Below are 17,471 nucleotides of genomic sequence, written 5' to 3'. Positions count from 1 at the left end.
TTATCTGTTTATCTAGTGTCTTTCCCACCAGAATGTTTATCTAGTGTCTTTCCCACCAGAATCTACCTACTTTCCCACAGTAGGTACTCAATGAACTCATGTTGCATGAATACAGAGGAGGAGGTTGGGTAGCCGGTGAAGGTTATTTCATCCATCCTCCCACCCCCAATACTGGAATCTGGGCCTCCCCCACAGCCCTGGACACAGTGCTTGGTGCATAATAAGAACCCCCATACAGGTGTTTATTAGATTACAGAGATTTCGGATCTCTCTTAACTCTAAGTTAATTTTAGTTTAGGAAAAATCAGCTCGGGTGACCCCTGTTCATCCTCAGAGTCAGTTTGCTGCTTTATGGGCTGCCCTGAGACCCTCCCTCCACAGTGGCTCCCCTGGCCTTTAAACTCTAGGTGGGGAGGGCCATTCCCACTAGCTGGGGGTGGATCCTCCTTGCCAATAACCTTCAAGACCAGAAGGAGCTGCTTCTTAACAACCATCATGGGACACAGAGTGTCTAGCTTCAAACCCAGCCTCCCCTACTCTAGCTGTGTGTCCTTGGGCAAGCTGCCTGACCACTCTGAGCCTCAGTTTCCTCCCTGAGGAGTAAGTGAACTCATTCAAGTAAAAAGTCAGGCATGAGGCAGGTACTACTACTATACCTTTACTAGCTAAGATTTGTGGATAGGGAAAGGAAAGGAGCTGGGGAGGAGGCGGGGGCGGGGCAGTGCTCAGGGAGGACAGGAGCTCAGCCAGGGGGAAAGGGGTTCAGAGAGGAGGAGCTGGCGGCCTTTTCAGGAGACCAGGGCTCCAGGGAGAGATAGGGGTGAGGGTCAGGGAAGTGGAACTCAGCCCTGCAGACTGCAGTTCACGGAGGGTGGCAGGCTCCTCAGGCCCTAGGGGATGCAAAACCCCTCCCATTCTTTTTTCCGGCAGGCTCCAGCCCCTGGCAGAGTCCTGCAGCCCTGCCTTTGCTCAATGAAGGAACGACTGGGAGGCGATCAGACAGGCAGCTTCTGTGTCTCTTTAATATCCTCCAGGCCCATCCAACTACCCCACCCACCCATTCCCACTCCCACCGCCTTTAATGGGAGGGGGGGCCGGGGGCACCCTCCTCCAGCCCAAGAACTAAGGCACCAGGTAGCTGCAGCAGGCCGGCCCAGACACAGAGCCACACACACAGATGGAGGACACACTGACCGCGGACGCAGACAAGCAAGGCGCGAAGAGGGGCAGGGGCGGGGATCAGGCCGCCGCGGGGCTCCCACAGGCTCTGGGCCCGTCCTGAAGGCCGTGGGAGGCGCAGACATTGCCCGAAGGGGACCGGTCGAGAGGCCGAGGGGCGCCACGGCGGGGCAGGATCCTCACTTGCTGCCTTTGCGGGACAGACACCGCGGGAGGCAAGAGAAAGTCTGCTTGACACGCGCCAGCAGCGGCAGCTGCCGGTGGGCTTCCCGGGGCGACCGCGGCACCAGGCGCTGCAAGGTCCCTTCCGAGGCCGAGGAGCTGGGCGCGGGGGAAGAGGCCGCGCTCGCAGAGCCCTGCCGGCAGCGCGCGCACATCGGCAGCAGCGCGCGCACCTCCTCCTCGTCGCGGAAAGGGCTCTCCCCGAAGCGCTCCTCCAGCTGCCGGCGAAGCTGGGGTGGGGTGGAGTCGGGGTCGGTGCCGGTCCGCCGGCTCGGTCCCCTCCCCAATCCTCAGAGCTTCCGCTCTTCTTCGAGCTTCCCACACCTCGCTAAGCCCCTCCCGTCCTGACCATCCTCTTAGCGTCCCTTCTGCGTCCCCATCCCCCTAACTGAGCCCCTCTCCCTCCGAATCCCTCCCCTCTCCCTGAATCCCCTTCCCCTTTGACACTCCATCTTCCAGACCTACTAAAGTGAGCCCCCCACCTGCACAGTGGGGACCACATTAACCCCTCCCCACACTGCCCAACAACTCTACTCAAGCAGGCCCTCTTCCCTGCCTGCCTCTTTCCTAATGCAGCCTTGCAGACAAGTCTCTGGGCAGCAGCCTGCCTTCCTGCACTGACTGCTTCTCTCTCTCATCTCTTGTTTGCGGGTGGGGGAGGGCGCGGCTCAGTCCTCGACATCTCCATGTGCCATCTGCCCAGTGGGCATAAGAGAAGGAACTGCTTTGGCCTCATCAAGGACCCAGGGGTGGAATAAGGACTGGACATGTCTCCCCAGAGGAGTCAAATGTTCAAATGCCTTCAGGCTCCAGGTAGGCAGAGCAGGCAATGCTGGAACCTAGCCAGATTGAAGGGTCCATAATCAGGCCCACGGGTATTCAAATCCTAAGTTAAAAAGGAAAAGAAAACACCTGGCCGTCCAACCTAGGGGCTAGGTTAGCTCAAGAGCCACGAGCTCAAGACCCCAGAAAAATCTTCTGCCAGGTCTGAAGCACAGGCTAAATTCTTTCCAATCAGTGCTCAGCTCAAGTAAGAAGAGTTTCCCACCCCTGCCCCTGCCCCTACCTTCCGGGAACTGCCCCAGCCAAACTCTTCAAGCTGCTGCCTAAAGCCTGGGTTGGGGTTGGCGATGGGCCGCGTGGCCTTGATGGCTTCAAGCACGTCCCGCCAGCTCAGTCCTGTCACAGTCATCACATATGCCGTCACGATGGTGGTGCTTCGGGAGATGCCTGCAAAGCTGGGACATCCCACCCCAAGGCTTCAGGTAAGGCCCAAGCTCCTCCGTGTCCTCCAGGCACCCCATCCCCACTTCAGCTCTCCCACCCTTGCCTCCTGAGCTCCAACCACAAGGAACCTGCCAGGACCTGTCTTCCCACATCAGGCCTTTGTCTATGCTGTTCCCTCTGCCTGGCATTCACCCACATCAAAGGCCTGAGTGAAACATCACTTCACTCAATCGTTCAGTACACGTTTCCTGATCTGTGATTTTTCAGGTACTGGGGATATAGTGGAAAATAAAACAGACATGGTCTCTGCCATCCTGGGGCTTACAGTATGGCTGGGAGAGACGGACACTAACAAGGGAAACAATTTCAGATGGTGGTAACTGCTTCAAAGATGCGTCCAGCGGCTAGGAGATTGTGTAAGAAGAGGTATTAATCTAGTGGAAGGGATGCAGAGGATTAGGGAAGGGGTTCGCAAGGAAGTGACATCAAGCTGAACCCTGAAAGACGGGTAAGGATTGTCAAGAATGTTCTGGGCAGTGTACAAAGACCATGTGGGTGGGATCCTGGTGGACTTGAAGAATGGGGAGATGGCCAGCACAGCTGGAGCAAGGAAAGGAGGAAGAGAAGGGGAGAGGCAGGCTGGAGGAGCCGTCCCTATGGCTGGGGCTCAGGCAGAGCTACCCTGAGCCAGGCGTAGTGAGAAGTTATGGAATGAATGAAATCAACAGGGCCAGGGGCCCTGCCTGGGACTCCCAGCCTGGGGCTCCTCACTGCCCTGTACTACTGCCTCAAAGGCTAGAGGGGAGGAGAAGGAGCTGGAACTACTGAAGGATGCTGGGCTACCTGCCTGACCTCACCTATTCCTCCCAATAGCTCGCCAGGTCAACATTCTTTTTTCCCATTTTACAGATGAGAAAGTTGAGTCTCAGGGAGAAATAGCTATCTGGCCATGGCCATACAGCTGGTAAGAGACAGAGCCTTGATCTGAGTCCTCCATCAGCCTGTCAGACGAATGGTGGACTGTCAGGCATTGTGACAGGCTGGAGAAGATCCATCTCAGGCTCTGCATTCCCCACAGGATGAGGGCATGTTCAGGATGGAGGAAGGCCACTCACTTCCCCTCCCCCCACTCCCCTCTTAACTCACCAGTGCACAAGGCAGTTTCCCCCATTGAGGCGGCAACAGTGGATGAAGTTGATACATTCTTTGAAGTGCTTTTTGCTAGAGAAGAAAGCAATAAGGTACAGAGCACTGGGCGGGGGGGACAGGTCTCCTAGGAGTTGTCCCGCTCCCCATTTCTGGGATGGCAAGAAACAGAGCCCTGGATCCTCAGGTCAGCCAGCACGTGCAGTGACTAGGGGCTGATACTGTAGTACTGGTGGAGGTGTGTGTGAAGCAATAATGGTGGCGTTTCAGGAGGTGAGAGAGGCCAATGATGGCAAATCCCACCACAGAGGCAGGAGCACCTCTTCAATGGGTCCTGTGGATCCTATTTTCATGGAGGGTTTATCTTGACCTTTCAAGGAAATAGGTGCGAGGAGTCCCACCCCTCTGGGGTCTGCAAACAGAGCACCTGGGGACAATAATGGTCAACAACAGGGTTGGGAGCAAGGGTCCCAAGGGGCAGGAGTGTCTGTCTGGGTCCCTCCCAGGCTGGGGTGTACTACTGCTAATAACATAAACCAAAATCCTGCTTTCTGAGCCCTCATTACACGCCAGGCCCTGTCCTAGATCTTCAACCTGTGCTATCTGATCTTTGACAGCCTCCTTGGTGCTGATGGCCCCAACCCCTCACACACCCATTTTCTCTCTCAGAGAGGGGAAGTGATTTGTCCAAGGTCAAACAGCAAGTAAATGGCAGAGCCTGGCCTGAACCCAGATGCCTTAACTCCAAGGCCAGGAACAGGCTGAGCCTGACCCTTTCAAATCCACTGGGGCGTCTGAGCCTGAGGGACAGGGTGTTTTCTCCATTTCATAGCCAAAGAGACTGAGCTCTGGGAGGTTAGGGCTTGGCCAGCGGCATAGGCAAGGGTGTGGCTGAGACAGAGTCCAGGTGGTCTGGGAGAACACCTGTGCTGGGGTCTCCAGGACAGCTTTGTGGCCTGAGTCCTCTCTGTCCTCCCTCAGACCACCTCCCACCCTCCCTCTTCCCACCACATGAAGCAGCTGTCTGTCCATCTGTCAGCCCATCCAGAGGAACTTACATGGGTACCTCAGGGGCGTCGGCCACTGAGATGCGAAGGTAGGTTATGTCCTGCAAGTACAAAACACACATGGGCAGCCTGCACCCCAACCCCAGCCTGGGCCTCCCAAGCACCTCGCAACCTTAGGCCAGTTCCTGCCCCTCTCTGGGCCACTGTTATTGTCTCTGTCCAAAGAGGGTAGACACCTCCTCTGAGGGCCTCCCAGGTCTGACCATCTGTGGTTCCAGAACCTTCTGAGAAGATGGTATCCTAACCCCATAGCTGACTTGGGCACAAAGACTTGCCAAAAAGGATTCAGGGACCTTTTATTTAATAGCTGGGAAAGGGCCACTTAGCTTGACTCCCCTCCATAAAAGGATTACAAAATTACACAGTAAGAAGGGCAAAGCAGATTTTATTCTCTTGAAAAGAAACAAGAAATATGAAGATTAGTTTTAGTTTATGAATTGTGGTTATAAAACTCTGTGCTAATTATTAAAATAATCAAGGAATGAATTGTCAGGAATTTCTCCAACAAACTTGCTACCACATCTTTCACTCCACGCCTAACCTTCACACAAGATCTTAAAGACGAGTCCTGCCCACATTCCAAGAATCACTTTTCTCAGGGACCTCTCTCAGTCCTTTGATATTCAAATGGCTCTTTTCAAGGGACTGGCGCACCTCCAGCCAGTGACTAAGTGACCGCCTGGCTAGGTCCTCGTCTGTTAGTGGCTTTGTGTGAGATTCCAGCCCTTCTCTGTAACTCACTCTCCCCAAGGTCACACGAGCCTGCATCTTTTGCAAGGTTCGCAAATTCGCTTTGCAACACATTTGGCCTTGGATTTGCAGGGCATTATCAAACCCTGACTGGTAAATTCACTGATGGATGGGGAGGGAGAAGAGGGCAGGGCTGCCGGAGCAGGGACTCATTTTGCCAGTAGTCATTTCATTAGTAAATATAGTCATGCCTAGACAACCTTCCCCAGGCACTCTAGTGACTTGCATACTCCAAATACTCCAGAACAAGCCTGCTCTATAAAGCAAAATCAGACTCCATTGACCTGGAAATTTCTTCTAGTGTCTCTGTGACACTGAGAACCACAGATTATTGGAGGTAGCTCTTAGAGACCATCAAATCCAACACAAGGGGAAACTAAGGCCCAGAGAGGGCGAGGACCCTGCTCAAGGGCACACAGCAAAGCTGTGACAGAACCCGGTCTGGATCTCAGATCTCCAGAGTCCCTTCCCACCCACAGTTCTCTCCCGTCGATGGGTGAGCCAGACTCTAACAGATAAAGAGGAAAGGGCTCTATTTATCGATTGAGAATATGATTAAGTTTGTTATTATGTCAGCTATAATTTGTTGAGCGCCTATTTTGTGGCTCTCAACAACCCAGTGAGGTAGGTACTGTTATAAAATTCCCCTTTTACGGATCAGGCAACTGAGGTCTAGAGAAGTGAAGTCCTGTGCCCAAGGTTACAGACAGAATGTGGTGAATATGTGAACTCAGAGCTCCTGACTCCAGCACATGTGGTCTGGATTTCCTACTTCCCTACTCTAGGTCATAACACCCTCACCCCGTCTTTTCCAGGATTCGGTAATACCAGCTCCAACCCTCCCCGTGGGGGCCGTGCTGTACAGTGTGCAAAGCATCTTTACCATATCACAGTCCCCTGGGGGCAGATAGGGCTGAGGGATCAGGGGCCCAGACAGGTGAAATCATAGCCCCAGGTCACAAGCGAGACACAGAGCCCAGAAACATCTATGTGGAGTCATCTATTCAGTTGGACAACGGGAAGCCCCTGTGGGAGACTTTTTAAGGTTTAGTGTGAGGCCTCTGGAGCCAGATGGCCTGTGTTCAAATTCCAGCTCCTTAGCTTCCTGGATGTGTGACCTCAGGCAGGTTACTTTACCTCTCTGGTCCTCAGCTGCCAAAGAGGGAGCAAATAGGGATGCTAATGTAAAACAGGCCAGTTTTTAAGCAAATGAGTTAGCATATGGGTCAGGAAGGCCTGTGTGCCAGTAGAGGATCTGGCACGTTGTAGGTACTTGATAAATGGGTGCTGTGGGGGTCTGAAACCCCCCTTCCCACCCATGTGCAGCTCTGGGATGTGGGTAAGGCTTACCTGCAGCAGAGGCTGGGGTGACTCGTGGATGGAGATGATGTGTGTGATCTTATTCCGGCCTAGCTGATCCGTGTCTTTGGCGTCTGAAAGAAACAAGGATGCTTGAGCCAATCTGGCAGGTGTGACCTATATATTCCGATGGCCAAGTGAGGCGGGAGCTCACTGCCCCACTCTCCTGCTCAGCCCGCCCTCTCCACCTTGGCCCACCCTCTGCCGGCTCCCTGCTCCTTCACCACCTCTTGCTCCCAGCATGACAGGTCCTGTCACACCCCTAAGCTTCAGTCTCTCCACTGGGGCACCCACAGGTAACAGCCCAGCACCTCCCCAGCCTTGCCCCTGCTGTTCTTTCCATTGCAAACACCCTTCTGTGGCATATCCTTCACCAGGCCATTCTTCTAGGAATCTTGACTACAGAAGGGTTAACTCACACAGAAAGCTGTGTGTAGAAGATGGTTCTCTGCACTGCTGCTTATGACTGTCAACACATCAGAAACAGTTAAAAACGGGAACTGGGCTTCCCTGGTGGTGCAGTGGTTAAGGATCCGCCTGCCAATGCAGGGGACACGGGTTCGAGCCCTAGTCCGGGAAGATTCCGCATGCCATGGAGCAATTAAGCCCGTGCGCCACAACTACTGAGGCTGCGCTCTAGAGCCTGCGAGCCACAACTACTGAGCTCGCATGCTACAACTACTGAAGCCCGTGCGCCTAGAGCCCGTGCTCCACAACAAGAGGAGCCACGGCCATGAGAAGCCTGCGCACCACAATGAAGAGTGGCTCCCGCTCGCCGCAACTAGAGAAAAGCCTGCGTGTAGCAACGAAGACCCAATGCAGCCAAAAAAAAAAAAAAAAAGGAACAAACCACAAGGGGACTGGATAAATAATGGTATATTCATACTTGAATACTGTGCAGCCACTAACAAGATCTCTGTGTGCTGATGTGCAAGGAAGCCCACAATATATTATTAAATGGGAAACACAGGTTACAGAACAGCATGCAGAATAGGCCTCCATTTTTGTTTTAAATATTATATCTATATGTACAAAGATACATGAAAACAACCCAGGGATATACCTCCCACAGCTATCAGTAGCCATCTCTAGGGGCTGGATTTCCAGTGCATGCAGACCTTTTATAATCGAAGTAAATAACACTCGATCTCCACATGCCCACTTTCTCATTCACCACATTTACTGAGTGTTTACCATGTGCAGCCTTGGCTGGGCATGGCATTGTGGGGTCAAGTTCATGGCTCCTGCCCTCATGGGCCTACACACTTAAAGGGGATTCAGACCTTACTTACCATAAATATTCAGAAGTCGGTGTGGTGTGAGCTGCTGAGGGAGCTCCCGGGAGGAAGGCACCAGGGTTTAGGAAAGTGGGGCCCCTAAGCCCAGAGTGAGACAGGAGTGGATGGGGAAAGCTCTGCCCCAGTGCAGATGCCCCCCCCTCCCTAAAGCTTTCTCTGACTCCACAGATGGAAGTGACTTTTCCTGCCTTGGGTCTCCCAAGCTCCGGACCAGCCTTTCTCTTAGCCCAGGCCTGGGACAGGCGGAGTGCTGTGGCCTTGGGACGGAGCGGGCAGTGCTCACCGGTGACGTTTCTGATGTAGAGTCCAGTCTCTAGAGACCTCTCCTCTGAGGAGGAGGTTGTGCCAGGAAGCCTTCCCAGCTTCCCAGCTAGAAGCAACACCTCCAAACAGACCTCAACCCAGAACCTCAGGGCTGGCAAAACCCTTAGAGGTGGGGGTGGGCCTTGTGCTGTGGGAGAGGCTGAGGCTCAGAGCAGGTGCAGCCTTGCCCAGTGTCCAGTGTTCTGAGCCCTCTGTACTGGGGACGCTCCTCCACCCACGTCCCCCTTAGTCTTCATGAGTTCTTTCCTCCTCCCAGCCTGGCATCGCTTCCCTGCCCCCGGCCCCATTCCTGAGCGTGTCCAGGGTGCGTGGGCCGGAGCATGAATGGTGGACACAGGCCTGGGACAGGGAGTGTGCCATGGCCTTGGGACAGAGTGGGCGGTGCTCACCAATGAAGTTTCCGAGGTAGAGTCCAGGAAGTACCTACAGGAGAGACAGGCCGGGGTCAGCCGGGTAGGGGTGCATGCAGCCCCTCTCAGTCCCATGAAGGGCGTCTGGCCCTCAGGACTCAGGGAGCGATCACCCCCGTCTTGTGGGCCTGGATGCTCTATGAGTGATGTCTGGGGAGGGCAGCAGGGGGGCATCAAGGGAGGCCAGCCTGGGTAGGGGGAGAGGAAAGAGGAAAGAGGGGCACAAAGACCTAGGGAAAGAGGGTGGGAGGAGCACAGGGGGGGTGGCAAAGGGAGAGGTGGACTTGCTAAGGTGGGTGATGGGGAATTCTGAGAAGGAGGTGGGAAGGCAGGGACAGATGGGGGTCGTGCCTTGGGGTGGGGGATGGGGAAGGATAGAGAAACAGCATTAGAGAGAGTCCAGGGAGACAGAGACACATGGAGACAGAGAAAGGGACTCAGGAAGAGATCGTCTGGGGGTGACAAGAGTGCCACAGAAAGACACAGCAAGAAATACAGAGTCACAGAAACTGTCAGAGACAGAGACACAGAGAGGCAGAGGCAGAGAGAGATACCGCCCCAGAGAGACAGACAGAGACGTACGATCTCAGGGTCCCAGGGAGACAGAGAAATAGACACACAGACCGCCAGAGCCAGAAGGTCAGAGGCGGGCGCCCGGCCGGCGCTGGGGCCGGCCAGGTGCGGGCTGCGCCATCCCGGCCCCCTACCTTGGTCATGCCATTCCCCATGATCCCGGGGGCGGGGATCCGGGCGCACCCCCAGCTCGCCACCCGCTGAGCGCAAGGGTCACAGCTGCCCTGACGGCCCGGGCCCGGCGCCTGCAGCCTGGCGGGGATCGGGGGGCCTGGTGTCCGCAGCCTGGCGGGGATCGGGGGGCCTGGCGTCCGCAGCTCGGCCCAGCCCTGCCCAGCTGCCGCCGCCGCCGCTGCCGCCGCCACCGCCCGCCGACCCCCGGCCAGGGAGGGAAATGCTGGAGCCGCCGCTGCCGCCGCCGCCGCCGCCACCGCCGCTGCAGGCTCCTCCTACCCCCTTGGTCATGTGGGCCGCCCCCCCACCCGTGGGTCGCGGCGGGGGGCTGGACAAAGCCCCAGTGTGCCGGGCCCGGGGCCCGCGGGACAACGGCAGCTTGTTGGGGCCGCGAGGGGCCTCCACCTCCGGAGGTGGGGGCGGGGCGCTCCCCCCACCCTGGCACCGTCAGGCGCGGGCGGGGCGGGGGCGGAGAGAGCCCCCAGCCGCGGGCTCAGAGACTCGGATCCCAGCTCCAGCTCTGCCCGGCCCTCCCTGCGGGCCCTGGGGCGAAACGCCTAGCTCCTTCGGCCTCGGTTTTCTAGCGGAAACGTGATGGGGGCTGGAGTTTGATCTTCAGATTCTGTTTGAGACGAGAAAAGTGGGTAATTCCTTCCCTTTGTACATCTCCCTGCTCCGCCCCCCATGCAGGCATCTCACCAGCCAACCATCCTCCTCCCCCACTCTTGGAGCCAGTCTGTCCTCCCATCCTCCACTCCATCCATTCACTGTTCCGTCTGTCTGGTCACTCATCCAGCCATCCTCCCATCTCTTCCTCCCACATATACTTTGGCCTCTGAGGGTAGTGCCATCTGGGTCAGCTCTGCTGGGACCAGGCATAACTCTGCTTAGGGGCCCCAGTAAATCAGAGGTGCATGTGAGGAGAGGGAGATGAGTGAGGGTTACAGTCGCCTGGGTTCCTTGGAGTAAAGGGGACTACGACAAGATGTAGTTAGAGGCAAGAGTCTCAGAAGGTGAGTCTGGAGACCAGGGTTCCAGGCCCTATTCATTCACCTCTGACCTGCTCAGTGACCTTGGGCAAATCCATTTGGGCTCCCAGCTACCCAAACGGTATGTCTAGTGTGCTGCTACTAGGACCAAAGATGGAGAATGTGAAATAACTGAGAGCACACACCTCCTGTGGGACTGAAATAGAAGCAGCTGAACCAGCTTTACTCCTCTAGCCGTCACCTGCCCCCCTCCATCTGTAGTGGTAAGTGACTGTGGGAGGAATGTGGGTACAGAGAAGGACAGGGTCGGAGGAACCTGTTTGAAATGCAGTGACTGCAGGAAAATAAAACTGTTTCTTTGGTATTTCTTTCTTCCTCAAATTCACAGTGTACATGGGGCTGCCTGTCTCAGCTCTGTGTCCAAGGTTCTCATATAAACCAAATTATTCAACAAATACTTACTGAGTACCCACTATATAGTAGGCATTAGGGGTGTCCCTAACAGATAAGGTGGCAGTGGTTCCTACCTTTGTTGGCTAACGGTCTAGACCAGCATTGCCCAGTAGGAATACAATGTGAGCCACATGGGTAATCATAAATTCTCTAGTAGCCACATTAAAAAAGTAGAAAGAAGCAGGTTGTTATTAATGGTTTTATTTGACCCAGTATAGCCAAACTATTATCATTTCAATGTGTAGTCAATATTTAAACATTATTAATGACATATTTTACATTCTTTTAATTGTATTAAGTCTTTAAAATCCAGTGTGTATTTTATACTTAGAGCACATCTCAATTCAGTTTAGCCACATGTCAAATGCTTAATCGCCATATGTGGCTGGTAGCTCCATACTGGACATCAGGGCTAGGAGGGGAGGCAAACAAAATAGACAAATAGACAAAGCATTTACAAACAGTCACAATTTTCTATGGAGGAAACAAACTGGAGGACAGGAAGAACCTCTGTAAATAGGAGACATTTGGATAAGACCTGACATGTAAGAAGGGCACAGCTGTTTAAAGAGTGGAGAGATTTCCAGCAGAAGGAACAGCACAAGCAAAGGCCCTGCGGTGGGAAAGCTTGGTCTTTGGGAAGAGCCAGCAGGACTGGAGGGGAGGAGGCCAAGGGGAGGTGGTAAGATTGAGGCTAAAGAGGAGAAGAGGCCAAGCATGAAGGACCATGTATGGCCATGATTGGGGGTTTAGAGTTTCCTTCTCAGTATGATGGAAAGCCAGTAGGAGAATTTAAACAGAGTGGCCATGTCATCTGATATACATGGATCACATTGGCCCCTAACTGGAGTATAGATTAGAGAGGCAAAGAAGGGAGGCTTTGAGGAGAGATGGTGAGAGATGGCAAGAGATGAGGTGCCCTGGGACGAAGAGGGAGTGGAGAGGCTGGAAAGAAGGGGAGAGATGCAGCATATATTAGGATTTTGGCAGCATAACCGACTTGTAGATAGATTATATTTGGGGAGAAGGAAGGAATTCTAGGATGACTCCCAGTTTTCCTGCCTTGAAAATCGCTATCTGTGCCTCAGAAGTAAAAGCAGGGTTATTAATCCATTCAACAAATAATTATTGGGCCCCAGGTTATACATGAAATATTGCACCAAAGATGTACTGTCTGACTTGAGTTTTCCAGAAGGCCCCACCCTATGGATGGCATAAAGAAATGCCGAGAAGGCGGCCTGAAGACCAGTTCCTCATCATGACCCTGGCCTTTGCAGCTCCGTGAACCTGGGCAGGTGACCGAATGCCCCGGGTCTGTTTCCTCATCCATCTGGGGGCAATTACCACATAGCCCTATGTACCTCTACTTGATTTTGGGGGGAATAATCAAAGCACAGGTAGGAAAGAACTCTATCAGGTTAAAAACCCTGGAAAAAAATGTAGTTATTAGATTTAACACATTTAATATCTATATACTGTTCAGCCTTTGAAAGTGTTAGTTGTTACAAAGCCCAATTTGCTTTAAATGAGTCACGGGAAGTGACAGTTTTTTAAAACCAGTAATATGAAGAAGCTAAAATGCAGTTCTCACCTTGTGTTTCCTTGCTTAAAACCATTCAGTGGTTCACCATGGTAGGCAAGTTAATGGTCTCCCCGAAGATGTCCATTCTCTAATTCTTGGAAATTGGGATCGTGTTATGTTACATGGCAAGAGGAAATTAAGGCCATGGATGGAATTGAAGTTGCTAATCAGCTGACCGTGAGTTGGGGAGATTATCCTGGATTGTTTGGGAAGGTCCAGGGTAATCACAAGAATCCTTATAAGTGAAAGAGGAAGGCAGGAGTGTAAGAGTCAGAGGGGATGTGATGACAGCAGCAGAGGTCACAGTGCTATGATTTCTGGCTTCGAGGATGGAAGGAGGCCATGAGGAAGGCAAAACAAAGAAACAGACTCTCTCATAGAGCTTCCAGAAGGAACTCGGCCCTGCCAACACTTTCATTTTAGCTTAGTGAGACCCGATTCAGACTCCTGACATCAGGAACTATATGCTAATACATTTGTACTGTTTTAAGTCATTCAGTTTACGGTAATTACAGCAGCAATAGGAACCTAATACACTCACCAGTGCCCTTGGGGAAAAGTCCAACCTGCTAAGTACGGCACACAGAGCCTTGTGGGATTGGGCTTCTGCCACTGTGACTCTGAGCAAATTTCTTAACTTCTGTGGGCCTCAGTTTTACCATCTGTAAAATGGGGAGAAAAAAACCCCTCTAGGTCTGTAGTGAGATTAAATGCAAGGACATATTTAAAGTACCTACTAGAGAGACTGCACACAGCACATCATCATCATCATCATTATTGTTGTTGTCATTATTATTATCACGGAGCAATTGACAGGGGGTTAGGAGGCCTGGGTTCTACTCCCCTCACTAGGACTCTGTTTCTGCATCTGTAAAAAAGGAAACAAACAAAAACATACAGGTTTGGCCGTCTCATCTTTCCTCTCTTCGCTCTTTCCTGGTCACTGATCTGCATTCACTTCCTCAAACATGCTTCACTCTGTCTTCCAATTTTGTACATGCTGTTCCCTCTGCCTGGCATGCCCTTCCCATCCCCTTTACCAGATGAACTCCCATTTCCTCCTGGAAGTCTCTGCTGACCCCAATTAGAATTGGTTAGACCTCACTGTTATGCATTCCCAAAACATCCTAAACTTCCTCTATCATAGTACTGATTTTCTTTTATTACTATGGCTTGTTTTTCATTTAGAAAAAAAAGAAAAACAAATCCAGATAGGAATATTTTGACCTATTTGCTTCAACTGGGTTCTTTAAAAAAAAACATTTCAAATAAACTTGACATAGTTGAAGTTTCCTCTCCTCTCTCCTCCTCCTTAATTCTCTCCCCACAGGCAACGCTATCATGAATTGGGTGTGCATCTTTCCAGTCTGTGTTTTTAAACTTGTAATACCTATATGCCCATAAATATATAGAATATGCTTTTGTATGTGTGTTTATAATTAACACAAATGTAACCTTTAAAAATATTTATCATTCTACAACTTTCTTTTATTGATCCAACAATAGGTTTGGGGGATATCTCCATGTTGATATAGAGCTGGATCATTCATTTTAATCACTGTATAGTATTTTTTTATTAGGGTATATCCCCTTTTATTCATCCATTACCCTACCAATGGACATTTAAATCATTTCTAATATTTTCCACTAATATAAAGAATGCTTTATATTATATGCAAAGAACATCCTTATACATACAACCTATGCACAAGTGTTCAAATTTCTTTAGGGAAGGTTGTCATCTTGCACATTAGCTGTAAAACAAAAGGCAGTCCATGGGTTGTGCAGCTGTATTCAGAGAGCCTATGGGCTGTATATCCAGTAGTTGAATCGACGAGTTGTAAGGTGTGTGCCTTTTCAACTTTATGAGATATTGCCAAATTGCCTTCCAAAGTGTGAATGTAATCATATAAAGATTCCTGTTCCCCAACATGCTCACAGACACTTGGCATGCATATGTGTTTTAATTTTGTCTAGTTGATGTATTTAAAATCATCTCTTATAATTATTTTGATTTATGTATCTCAGTTGCCTATTGGCAATTCAAGTTTTTTTCCGCTGAAAATTCCCTATTTATATATTTTGTTCACTTTTCTTTTGCAGATTGTGGGGGAGAGTCTTTCTTAATGGTTTTCAGGAGTTCTTTGAATGCTTGCCCTTTGTTATATAGGTTGCAGATTTTTACTCCTAGTCTATTGCTTGTCTTTTAATCCAATTTGCAATGTCTTCCGTTACATGGCAGTTTAAATTTTGAGAGAGTCACAGATCAACTTTTCCCTTATGAGTTATGCTTTATTAAGAAATCCTTCTTCACCATGAAGTCATAAAATTATATATATATGTATGTATGTATATACAGTTGACCCTTGAACAACATGATTTTGAACTAAGCAGGTCCACATATATGCAGATTTTTTTCAATAAATATGTACTACAGTACTATACAATCGGAGGTTGGTTGAATCCAAGGATGTGGAACCGTCTATAGGGAAGGCCAGCTGTAAAGCTATAGGTGGTTTTCCAACTTCTTGGGGTTGGCACCCCTAACTTCCGCATTGTTCAAGGGTCAGCTGTAGTCCGAAATATTTGTTTGCCATATTTATTCTTTAATCCATTTGAATTAGGTATCTTATTTTTTATTCCTATGGAATGCCAGTTTCTCAGTGCCATTTACTGAGTTCTCCATCCTTTCCCTTCTGATTTATGATGCCTCCTCTATGGTACATCAAGTTCACACACACACACACACACACACACACACACACACACCTGTGTCTGTTTCTAGGATCTCCATTGTATTCCATTAATATTTGCCTCTCCCTGCACCATAATGTGACTTAATAGGCAGAGAAATATCTCCTTTCCCCAACAAATACACTTTGTTGTTTTGGTTGTTTTTGCTCTCAAAAATCCTGATTGGATTTGGGAAAATACATGCCTTTATGATATTGAGTCTTCCCATCCACGTACATGGTATATCCCTCCACTTATTCAGGCCTTCTTTAATGTCCTTCAATAATGTTTTGTAATTTTCTCTATGAGAATATTAACTCCACAATCCTTATTAGTTTTGTTCACTGCTGTATCCTCAGAGTCAAGAATGGGGCAAGACATAGAGTAGATGCTTAATAATAATTTGTTGTTTAATGAATGTCTTGCATATGTTTTGTTAAATACATTCCTACATAACTTACATTTTGTTGGTATAAAACAACAACAACAACAAAATTTTTTTAATAGTTTCTAGTCAGCTATATAGATATAGGTATAGAGATTCCAGGGCAGTGGAAGGACAGGGAGCCAATACAGGGTGCAATGACGAATAAATTGCCACTTCAGGTTATACGCAGGGGAGAGACAAGATCAGATTTGTGTTTTAAAGGGCTCTTTGCCTGCAGTGCAGAGAATGAATTGGAATGGATAGGGCAAAGTGGGCACAACTAGACAGGAGGCTACTGCAGGCATTGAGGCGAGTCCTAGCATAGTTGGTGCCTAAGAATTAGAGTGACTGGGAGAGATCAGAAGTGACCGATTGGCCAGGTGACCAACTGACCAGGTAACTCAGTGAGGGACCGAGTAAGGAAACTTAGAACCATCGCATTGACCAAAAACTGACAACGTTTCAGACGCAGCGCTATTTAGTTCAACCGAAGTGCAGCCGGAGGAGACGCTAGGCAGTGAGTGCCCGCGGCTGGCAGCCGGTCTCTGGCCTGGTGTGCCCCAGGGTCGCGGAGGCGTGGGGCTGGGAGAGAAAGTAGAGGGGAGTAGAGGGGTCCGGGCCGCAACGACACGCAAGGGCTTCAATCAGCTCGAGACTGCGAGCTGCGCCAAACGGCGTGTCCTTGCCTCAACCAATCAGAGCTGCAGATCCTTCCCTCCGTCGCCTTGGCAACGGGACGCAAACGCTCGAGCGGGACGCGGTGACGGTTTGGGTCGGGCCCTGGGGAATCGTATCATGTCGCGACAGAAGGTAGGGGTGCCCCTTGATCCAGATGTTCCATCATCCCAGAGAGGGAGGGAAATCGCGGAGGGATTCAGAAGTTGTGGGGTCCTCGTGGAGGGATTCCGGTTAGAATGGGAAGAAAATGACGAGTTCAGAGAAAAAACTACAAGTCCCGGCATGCCGCGCAACGCCGGAGTTCCTGCGAGAGTCCAAGGAACCCAGTTTGCTGGCGGGAAATTTATGAAACTCTAGGATTCTAAACTGTACTCAGCGATTTCTGTGACCCCCGGGAAAGCTCAGAATTTCGGATTTCCTGACCTGGAAAAGCTCTTAGAGATCTTTTCACCCCGCGCCCTCTTGTGACTCGCTCATCCATCCCTCCATCCATCCACCCCCGAAACGCTAATGTGTTTTTTTCCCAGGCGACCCCAGTGCTGGCCAATGGGGGCACAGAGGTGAATCTGACAAGCCCCTGCCCTCTAGGAGTGCACAGGCCAACTCCCCCATTTCAGAAGTGGGAAAGATTAGACCCAGAGAGAGGAATAGACACAGAGAGAGGAATGAATTACTCTAGAATCCAGCTCTCCCACCCCAACCTGCTTCTTATCCCGTGTTGCACCTCTGATGAATGGTACCTAAAGAAATAAATTTCTTTATTTCCCTCCCAGAGCATTAAAATGAGTGATTACATTGGGCCTACCTGTGTACTTCAGGATAATCTCTTTGTTTTAAAGTCAGTTGATTCCAAACCTTAATTCCATCTACAACCTTAATT

General features: G+C 50.8%; 1 protein-coding gene across 3 annotated transcripts; it reads right to left on the bottom strand.

The window, feature by feature from the left end:
- Window positions 1-1,007: 1,007 nt before the first annotated feature.
- DUSP15 (dual specificity phosphatase 15) lies at window positions 1,008-9,820 on the bottom strand. 3 transcript variants are annotated; one of them, XM_029221055.1, is made up of 7 exons: window positions 9,690-9,820; window positions 8,962-8,995; window positions 6,942-7,024; window positions 4,833-4,882; window positions 3,775-3,849; window positions 2,468-2,639; window positions 1,008-1,631 (listed from the first exon to the last, which is right to left on the bottom strand). In XM_029221055.1, the coding sequence occupies exons 1-7, from the start codon at window positions 9,708-9,710 to the stop codon at window positions 1,359-1,361; spliced, it is 708 nt and encodes a 235-aa protein (XP_029076888.1). In that variant the 5' UTR covers window positions 9,711-9,820; the 3' UTR covers window positions 1,008-1,358. The 3 variants fall into 3 exon arrangements, with proteins under 3 accessions (XP_029076888.1, XP_029076890.1, XP_029076889.1); XM_029221057.1 differs by lacking the exon at window positions 9,690-9,820 and adding an exon at window positions 8,243-8,326 and having other exon boundaries at window positions 1,075-1,631; window positions 8,962-8,988; XM_029221056.1 differs by lacking the exon at window positions 1,008-1,631 and adding an exon at window positions 1,915-2,240 and having other exon boundaries at window positions 9,690-9,812.
- Between the last annotated feature and the right edge of the window lie 7,651 nt (window positions 9,821-17,471).

Source organism: Monodon monoceros, unplaced genomic scaffold (assembly GCF_005190385.1).
Source record: "Monodon monoceros isolate NGI ecotype Baffin Bay Population unplaced genomic scaffold, NGI_Narwhal_1 Super_Scaffold_13, whole genome shotgun sequence".
Lineage (NCBI taxonomy): Eukaryota > Metazoa > Chordata > Mammalia > Artiodactyla > Monodontidae > Monodon > Monodon monoceros.
Note: the sequence above shows the minus strand (reverse complement) of the source record. Positions and strands in the feature narration are given on the sequence as shown.

What these genes read in the sequence shown, in the direction of transcription:
- DUSP15 (XM_029221055.1), bottom strand. Translation starts at nt 9,710, where the DNA reads ATGGGGAATGGCATGACCAAG. An exon ending in GACGCCCCTGAGGTACCCAT is followed by an intron (nt 3,850 to 4,832) that starts GTAAGTTCCTCT and finishes TTTCTTCTCTAG; the next exon opens with CAAAAAGCACTTCAAAGAAT. An exon ending in GCTGGGGCAGTTCCCGGAAG is followed by an intron (nt 1,632 to 2,467) that starts GTAGGGGCAGGG and finishes ACCCCACCCCAG; the next exon opens with CTTCGCCGGCAGCTGGAGGA.